Below are 9,781 nucleotides of genomic sequence, written 5' to 3' on the forward strand. Positions count from 1 at the left end.
TAATGTTTACATGGCACTCATAGCCAATATGACGATTACGCATGGAAACATCTAGCATGCCATGTGGTGGATATAAATTTTAAAAAATAAAAAATAATATATATAAATTAATAAAATATATATAATTTTTTTCACATCAAGAATGAACACGAACAAGTGATTGTCTAGATAAATTTGAATATAGACACTCATTTGTCTAGATTCATTCTAGATGTATTTTTTTATAACACCCTATACCCGACCTGATCATTAGGTTTGAGTTGTAAGGTGTCACATTCGTTGTCAGACTAACTACGATCAAACTATGTTCGATTTATACTATTAATGATAAATTTTAACTAATACATTCATACAATACGATATAAAGTCGTTTCCAAGTCTTATACGAGCTTTCAAAAGTTCTAAAGCTAATCCAATATCAAATTAGGACCAAATTGTAAAGTTTTTAAAATACAAGGTCAACGTTGAGGGTTTCTCATTGCAACACAACATACTGAGTAGGTCTCATTGTGAACTCAAATACATGTAGTCGCAACATGAATCTAGGGCTGCTCCTCTTCACGACGTTGGGAATATGTCGTCACGACGTGACTCACTGTTTCCAAAAGGACCAATTTAAAACAATTTGGAAAGAATTGAAACAACATTTAAACATCCCAATTACAACCAATTCAACAATATACCAATTGTATTCAAGCCAAAATATGCTAAAATGGTACTTCAAGATAACATTGAACAAAAAAATTCTAATTCGACCATTTCCGATAAAAAATTAACTTAAACCCTAGGTACATGCCATATACTAATCAAAATAGAACTTTACAATTTTTCTAAGTCGGAGAATCGTTTCTTGGATGTTGGAACTACTGCTTGAATTCCTGAAGATTGCCTAAACATGCGTATAGAGAAAACAAATTGTACACTGAGTGATAAAACTCAATGGTACCTTTATAAATCAAAGTAATATAACATAACATGACTAACTTGTCATATTACATATATGCACAAAACTATCCAAATTATTTCCTATAATGCCAAGTAATTCTATTAACACATACACATATGAGTATACATCTTCAATTGGTAAAATCAATGAGCAAGAGAGTTAACTGAATCAAGTTGCTTGCTAAACACCAACTTTAAACCATACATGAAATTTTGCATTTATACGTTTCACATTATATCATATAAATCCAAGTTCATTCAACAACAATAACCATTTAACTTATCATACGGGTTTAATCCTAGAGTCTATCAACTCATTCATATTCGTATCGACCCCTAGGGCTCGATTTTAACAAAATCATATAGTAGATTACAAACTTTCTCTATTATAATTCACAATACACAATATGCCAATTTCATCATCATGCATAATTCTTACTCTACTCTAGTCATCTCGGGTAACTCGAAAATGATGATTCACACAATTCAGTATATTACCATCTCGGATGGCCTAACAACGATGGTTCAATCTATTCAACATATTACCATCTTGGATGGCCTAACTACTATGGTTTATATTCTCTAATATATCACCATCCCAGATTGCCCAACTTCGATAGTTCACAATCTAATAACATCCCGAATGACCCAACAATGATGGTTTACATGATCTATACATTCTACCATCCCTGATGACCCAACAACGATGGATTTCAACCTAAAGCATGCCAACTAAATTGATAGTACTTGAGACCGTTATTAGCGTTATACCCATTGATACATATTGTAGCCATCTAGCACATTTCAATCTCATCATTGATTCATTATTCAAACACATACATTCCTATCATACACATTTTCTATATAATTTCCACAACACATATCACATTTTAAATAATGTTTATCATTTCTCATCATATTCATTTTAGTCCCTTAGTTCGATACCTTCTAACACATTCAACATTTCAATACACTTTATTATAGTATACTCACCTTGACATTCTATATGCAACTAGCAATTATATGTAAACAAATCAATTGGTAAGAATTGCAAGGGTACAAATCAAGGTCTCTTGTCACTCGTCGACAATCATTGTTTTCACTTTCCCCCTCGATGGCCCAGCGTCGACGTTAGCTACGAATAATAATTTAATATTAACATAATATCAAATTCTATCCAAATCACATTCAAATAATAAACCCATCATATTTTTCAATTTCTTCCATTTAGTCCTTAAAATCGGGACAAGCAAAATTTTCAAACTAAAGCTACGGATTAAAATCCAATAACACATATACTCATTAGGGACCCTCTACTTTCTATTTCTACCTTAATTTCGTAACAATTTTCATTTTATTCAATTTGTTCCCTAATATACAAAACTAACAATTAAGCCTTTCAAAATAGTCCTTGTAACACCCCACACCCGTGCCTTACGCCGGGTCGGAATATGAGGCATTACTTAACTTAAACTTATGTATATAGACATTTTCATAACACCAAAACATGGTCAAACTAAAAGTTTTTCAATTTTATTAATAAACTCCTTAATAAGAGCCTACTAAGCCCAAAACATCCATTAGAACCCATTCAGAAACAATCCGAGTCCTTAAAGAACTCTGAAAATAACTCTTAACACAGGGGCACACACCCGTGTGGGAGGGGCAACATGCTTGTGTGACATTTAAACATGGTCGTGCTATTAGCCTGTGTGGCTCACACGACCTAAGCAATATAGGGACACGCCTGTGTCCTAAACCCGTGTGGAATTAATTCTAAATGCATCTATAGGGTTTTTCACACGGCCTGGAACACGCCAGTGTCTCTGGCCCGTGTCCTTTACACGGTCATGACATACTCGTGTCCTAACCCGTGTGCAAAAGCATGGACATTCTGTTTCTGACGTCAACAATCCTTAAGGCCCACACAGCTAAAGTACACGCCCGTATGCTAGGCCGTGCCCTTCACACGGCTGAGACACATGGCCGTGTCTCTACCCGTGTGTTTACTACCATACATACTGACTTACAATTCTTACGTGCAGAGGACACACGGCCATATCACACGCCTATGTGGTGAACCGTGTGTCACACACGACCTAGACACACGCCCGTGTATCTACCCGTATGGACTAAATAAGGCTATTTACCAAGCCTTTTTGTCACCCTTATAACCTGCACAAAAATCACTCTATACTAACATAAGGACACATCACATAGCCAAAATAACCACAATGGACAACATCTCATTTATGCAATTTACTCATCCATGAAAATATCATCTTCTATTTATAAATCAAAATGAGTATTGACCATCATCCATAGCCTTATACAAAATGAGTATCATATTCATCATATGAGCCAACACATTATGGCTAACTAACAAAACACTAAACAAAGACTCGAGTCCCTATACATGCCAGAAAACAAAACAATGAAACTAGCTATACTAAGGTATTTAGTGATAGTGTGATCAAAGATTTTGATGTAACTGGATCCCTGATGCTAGCTTGGCGGCACTATAAGAAAAGAAAAGAAATGAGGGTAAGTGTGGGAGCTTAGTAAGTACATATATGCAAATAAAGTGTAATTATAAGAAAATGATATTCATCCAACAATAGCTTGTCATGCTCAAAAGATATAAATCACTTAACGTCTCTATCTTACTCTTCTTTTCATTCATGTATACTTAATACACCTAGTCCTTTACTCAGGTCCTAACCATGAGTTCGGTATACATAGCTCATCAAAGTATTCACCAACTAAATCTTCGGGTTACCTGTTGAACTCTCAAAATACATATGGATACGTGAGGACTTCGTGTCTAAATGCTTTATAAGAAATCAGGGCTACCTCGTGCTATGAAACACTCACATTTGAGATATTTATGGGCCTTTTTATCAAGTCAGGACCAGGACCCCATAGCCATCATGTAACGTATGCTCATTGAGCCACTCACGGGTCTGTACACAAAGTCAGTACCCGGACCCACGTTACTTGTAGCATTTATCTCATGAACTCAGACTCAACTCATGAGTTCAGACCACATAATTTTCATAACATGCCCCTTTGTATCCTATGCTATGTCTAAGGTTCAACGGGGCTTCATATTTACTAGCATAACATGTCATTTAACATTCATGGCAACGATTAGAATTTAGATGCATAACACCAATAAGCTAATTACACCTGTATATTATTGAAATATACCAAATTAAGCTTCAATAACACATTATTTACATATGTACTTACCTCGATACAAAATGATGAAGACGAGCTTAATCCTCGTAAACTTTGTTCTTACCCTGATCAAGACTCGAATCACATTTCTCTTGATCTAAATTAATAAAATTCATTTATTTCATCAGCATATCAACTTAGACACCCGAAAGTTCATAATTAGGAAAAATAACTATTTTGCCCCTAGACTTTTACAAAATGACCATTTTACCCCTATGCTCGAAAATTGATTTTTATCGAATTTCTTCATATTATAAACCTAGCTGATTACTTTATATACTAGACGCAATCTAAAATTTCTATTATTTCACACATTTATTATCTATTTTACAACTCATGCAAAATAGTCCCTATTAGGGTTTTCATGAGAAATCCCTTCACAAAAGCTGTTTATTACTCACCAAAGGATCATATTCTTCCATAAAAAATTTAGAAAATAACCTAAATGCTCTCATGGAAAAACCCTAGACCTTCAACCATTTTGCAAAACAGTCCCCTCATTTAAAAGCTCTTGCTTCAAGGGGTCCAAAAATGTAAAAATCAACAAGAAAAGTCATGAAAACCACTTACTTGTGAAGGCTTAAATTTACTGAAAATTTAAAGCCTCAAAAACCCCTCTAATGGCAAATTTTTTGGTGGAAGAAGAAAGAGTGAAAAAAAATGAAACCTTTTGTTGCTTATTTTATTCAAGCTAATCAAAATTGGTGACCAAACACCACCTAATTTTGACTTTCCCATCAATTTGTCCCCTATGGCCAGCCAACCTAAGAATTAGGGGGTCTAATTGATCTTTAAGGCCCTCAAATTAAGTTCTTTAGCTAATTGACACTCTTATCTAGCAAAATAGGACTTTTGCACTTCATGCGATTTAGTCATTTTTCACAATTAGGCAAGCAATCGCTAAAATTAATTCACCAAAATTTTCATGTACTTATCTAATCATGCTACAATACATAAAATGATATTTAAAATAATTTCCACGACCTCGATTTAGTGGTTCGAAAATCACTATTCTGACTAGCCCCAAAATCGGGCTGTTACAGTCCTTTTCATAAACTAAGCTAAATTTCTAACGATTTAACACCTAAATCATCTAATTCTCAACCATGACAACTTTATCAAACTTTAAAAGTTTTACAAATTGCTACATGGAACAGCTAAATCAAGCTTTCATGATTCAATTTCCATAAAAATCAAAGAAAAATGACTAGGGACTTGAAATTAAAATGACTAGGGACTTGAAATTAGGTCAAAAAGTTTGAAACCCTATTATGAAGATCTCCCCTCTTTGTTTTTCGAGTTGTTGGATGGTTGGAGAAGATGGAATTCATCTTTCGTTCCACTATTTCATATATATATATATATATATATATATTCACACTTGATTAATAGTTAATTAGTTTAATTAATTAAGTTTTAGTTAATTTAAACTTTAATTACATAAACTAATTACATACATCAGGCCGTCTACTAAAAAATATATAAAAGAGGTGTTTTTGCTTTTTTGTCCTTTGGTTAATTGGTATTTAAGTCCCCAAGTCTTAATCTAATTAAAAATCTATTGTGATTAAACTTTTACAATTGAGTCGTTAAGTCATAATTACTTACAATTTTGGTTAAATCACTTAACTAAATTTCAATTCATTGATATAATAACTCCGTAAATATCTCTATTAAATATTTACGACTTAGTTTACAGAAAAGAGGTCCAAAGCGCAATTTCGACACCATTGGAAATCGGGTCATTGCATTTTATTCATTTATATGATTTTTTATAAAATGCCAATTTATTTATATTATTATTTTAAAATTTTAAAATATATAAAATTTTAAAATATATAAAATAATAAAAATGTAAAATAATTTTATATCAAGAATGATCCTAGATAGATGATTATCTAGATTCAAATACATCTAAACAACAATTTATTCAAATTCAATGTAAATGTGACTTTTAGTTCTTTTATATATATTTTTATAAATTTATAAATTAATTATTTTTTATATTTTTATTTTTAAAATTTATAAATTTCTATTAATTTCTATTATATATTATATATATTTAAAAATATTATAGGCTTTTTATATATTTTTATATTTGTCTAAATTTATAGTTTATATATATTTAAAATAATAATTACCTAAAAACTTATATTTTATAATAAAAAGAAAAAAATATAAACTTACTAAAATATACATCTAGAATGAATTTGAACAATCATTTGTCCTAAGTTCATTCTTGATGTAAAAGAGTTACTTTTTTTTTATGAATTTATATAATTTTAAATATTTTTAATGTTTAAATTTATGCTTAGCATGTGACATATTGAGAGGTTACCACATGCCACACCCAAATTGGCTATCAAAACCACATCAATACAAACTAACAATGATAGTGCAATGAAAGTGCAAAAGTACTTAAGTTAGTGATAGAATTCAAATTCAATTAGCAACTAAGACAAAAGAAAATAGATTGAACAAGTTTAAGGGACAAAGTACATATTCTCTTTCATTAATTGAAATAAACTGAATTTTGAATAAACGGGCACATTATTTTTTTTGGAATTTTTTAAAAAGAGGAAAAAAATTAGGGATATAGTAGAAGAAAAACCACTTCACTGGTATTTGGTGTTGGGCGTTTTGGCTTGCTAGATGTGGACAATCAGGTTTTCGGTTTGCTTCGTCGGTTGTTATGCTTTTGGGGTTTGGTATCGGTAGCTTAGAATTTTTGGAATTGAGACTTGAAATACAAGCAATGATTGGGCATCAAAGAAATATCCTTTTCGTTGAGAAATCATACAGTGATGATGAATACTCATTTGTCATTCAGTACTATGATCCTCCACTCACTTTTGATATCTCCAAACCAGTTCCATCTAGGGTAAGGATCCATAGAAAAAGGCTGATTTAGTTCTTTTAAGAGCTGGGGTAGTTGAGGCTCAGAATCATGGTTCGATTGCTCAAAGATAGGACGGAGCTATCAAACTACGGCAATGGATGCATTGAAACACATCAAGGAATAGAAACAAGCTTTAACATATGCACCATAAGTTTCACTCTAGACCTCAGCATTTAAGATGGTAAGTATCACTGTTACTACCCTTCTCTACATTCAATTAAACCTATTCGGAATGCTCAAGGGCAATCAATCCGGTACAGATAAGGAAAAGGAGCAGAATCCACCAAAAACAGTCTAAAGTTCCTATGAGTTCTTAACTAAATTTAATAGTCCATCACAAACTAGGAGGCCAGCATCTATGTTATCCAACCACCAGAGAATGGAAGAGATACCATCAAGTGATTCCGGAATTTCCAGTAGAAAAAACCGAATCACTGCATTCTGCCTACAGGTTCAAGTGCTTCAACAGTAACAACGCTATTTCCTCTGATAACCTGCGATTCATTGATATCAATTAAAACAAGGCTAAATATGAAAGCATATCCCCTGAATGGCAATTTAAGCATTAAGCAAGGTATTTAAGGCGGGGAAAAGACTCACCACCATGCCTATATCAGTTTTCTCATTGCCATTCACCTCCACGGTGTTGTCAACCACTAGATTCATAAACTGATCAAACCCACGAAGTGTACCAACAACCATCCGATTAGCATTCAGCTTGACTGCAGCATCAAATAACAGTATAATTCACACAATTAAATCAATTCCTTCTCATGCATGTTACAAACCTACAACGTAGGTAAATCAACAATCTGCAAGCTCATAGGCAACAAAAAGTAATTTTTTTTTATGTTCTGCATATGTAGTATTACAAGGCTTTCCCCTTTTATACTTCTTATCTTACATACGTCCGCCTAGTGGGCAACTTACGAGATCAACACAAGAATCAGCAGTAAATTCCTAACAAACAAAGACATGGATTCTTCAAGCTACTGTTGAAACATGAATTTTTCAAACTTCAATTATGACCAACATGATAGATTCTTGGACATGCAAACACTAATAAACAAAAAAAAAAAAAAAATTCCATGGGGCCGGTCACTTCCGACTCAAGCCTTACATATAAGCCAACCAGTGAGGGGGAAAAATGCAAAGACAGCACCCAACAAAAAACACCCAGATTTAAATCACAATTAAGTGACAGAAAATGGACAGAGGACACCGGCTTACTATTACAATTGAACTATTACACCTACAATTAGAACCCTTTCAGCTTTATATGCCAAAACACTGGATTCGACCGGACTCAGCTTAAAGAGGCATCTATCAACATGTACGAGAAACCTAGTTAACCAAATTCGGGTATAATTTAGCGACCACAAAAGGCAAGCATCATCAAATGAATGTAAAACTAAGTAGCATAAAACTGAAATAGGTAATCGCAAAGAAGGAAACAGGATAGAACTTACTCTGGAGTTGTTTGTCCATGTACCTGTTGCGTACAAATAACACCAATAGTATAAATTAGAAATCGAAATACTGCGGATGAAGAAAAGAGAAGTGTTGAAATTAGCGTGAAGAAAAGCATACTTTTTGAGATCTGGAGGTTGGCCGGATCTGCTCATTGCGTCAGAAATTTGGTTTGGAAGAGAGGAGAGTAGGGTTATGGGAGGAGGAAAATGAAATTGGATTTTTAGGTTCGTAAAATATATGACTAAAAGAAATGTTAAGAAAATAAAAAGAAATGGAAAGGGGGTACCGCGAGAATCGTACCACTAAACCAAGCACCCTTGCATTTAATGGAAAATACAACACATTGGAACAAGTTAAAAAAATATTAAATTCACTATAAGTGCAATCAATAGAATAAAGAAATGGCAGTTAACTTCATTAATACTTTATAGGAAATTGCAAGATACAATTGTAAAATCTCTCTCTCACAAGTTTCATGTATTTCAATTTTCATTATTAGATAGTAAAATTGGTATGAATGAGAGATTAGCATATTACATATTTGGCCTTTTCACTTTTTTTTCTCTTTTAGCAAACCTTTTCACTTTCATAATTAGAAGAACTAATTCCTCAAATTGTATTTCATATAGAGCAATACCAAATTGGTTGGGATTTGTGTTGTTGTTGGGGGCGGTGGAAGCTTTGTCAACAAGTAAGGTGAGGTCAAGGTAACTTTCTCTATGGCTCCTCTGCTCATTTGTGGACTTTAGCTGATTCTTTATACATTTGTTCACGAGCTTGTGGTGTTGGGTTAACCCCACAAAATCACATTTGAGTTAACATTTCCTTCCCCCCTTTTTCAGCCCATATCTTTAATGTCTACTTCTAAATTGCTTTCTCAACAACGATATGTTGAACAATTCATTTCTTTGGGTAAATTATCATGAATGGAAAGAAAAAAAAGATGCTCTTTTAAGTTAATAGGACAATGATAACGATGACATGCAAAACTTTTAGCAAACAGTAAAACAAATGGAAACAATTGATCAATTACCAGCTTAAAAAACCATCACAACAAAGAAATTATTGAGTGGATGATAGTTGGGCCAATTTAGCTATTGGCTAATGGCTAAGATCGTTGTTCTGACTTATGATTAGATGTTAAGCCTAAGCATGGTTAAGCAAATTCCCTCGTGAGTAGTGATAGAGTGAGAAGCATAGGCCCATAATCAAATTTGACCCAGA

At 33.2% G+C, this 9,781-nt stretch overlaps 1 protein-coding gene across 1 annotated transcript; it reads right to left on the reverse strand.

Annotated features, from left to right (window-relative positions):
• Positions 1 to 7,236: 7,236 nt before the first annotated feature.
• Positions 7,237 to 8,860, reverse strand: LOC108458038 (probable small nuclear ribonucleoprotein G). Its single transcript, XM_017757274.2, has 4 exons — positions 8,675 to 8,860; positions 8,554 to 8,576; positions 7,685 to 7,806; positions 7,237 to 7,578 (listed from the first exon to the last, which is right to left on the reverse strand). The coding sequence occupies exons 1-4, from the start codon at positions 8,707 to 8,709 to the stop codon at positions 7,516 to 7,518; spliced, it is 243 nt and encodes an 80-aa protein (XP_017612763.1). The 5' UTR covers positions 8,710 to 8,860; the 3' UTR covers positions 7,237 to 7,515.
• Positions 8,861 to 9,781: the final 921 nt, after the last annotated feature.

This window comes from Gossypium arboreum, chromosome 4 (genome assembly GCF_025698485.1).
Source record: "Gossypium arboreum isolate Shixiya-1 chromosome 4, ASM2569848v2, whole genome shotgun sequence".
Lineage (NCBI taxonomy): Eukaryota > Viridiplantae > Streptophyta > Magnoliopsida > Malvales > Malvaceae > Gossypium > Gossypium arboreum.

Excerpts from the sequence above, each read along its gene's own strand:
- LOC108458038 (XM_017757274.2), bottom strand. The coding sequence starts at position 8,709 with ATGAGCAGATCCGGCCAACCTCCAGATCTCAAAAA. Across the intron at positions 8,577-8,674 it reads CAACCTCCAGATCTCAAAAA|GTACATGGACAAACAACTCC; the intron begins GTATGCTTTTCT and ends TGTACGCAACAG. Across the intron at positions 7,807-8,553 it reads CATGGACAAACAACTCCAGA|TCAAGCTGAATGCTAATCGG; the intron begins GTAAGTTCTATC and ends TTGATGCTGCAG.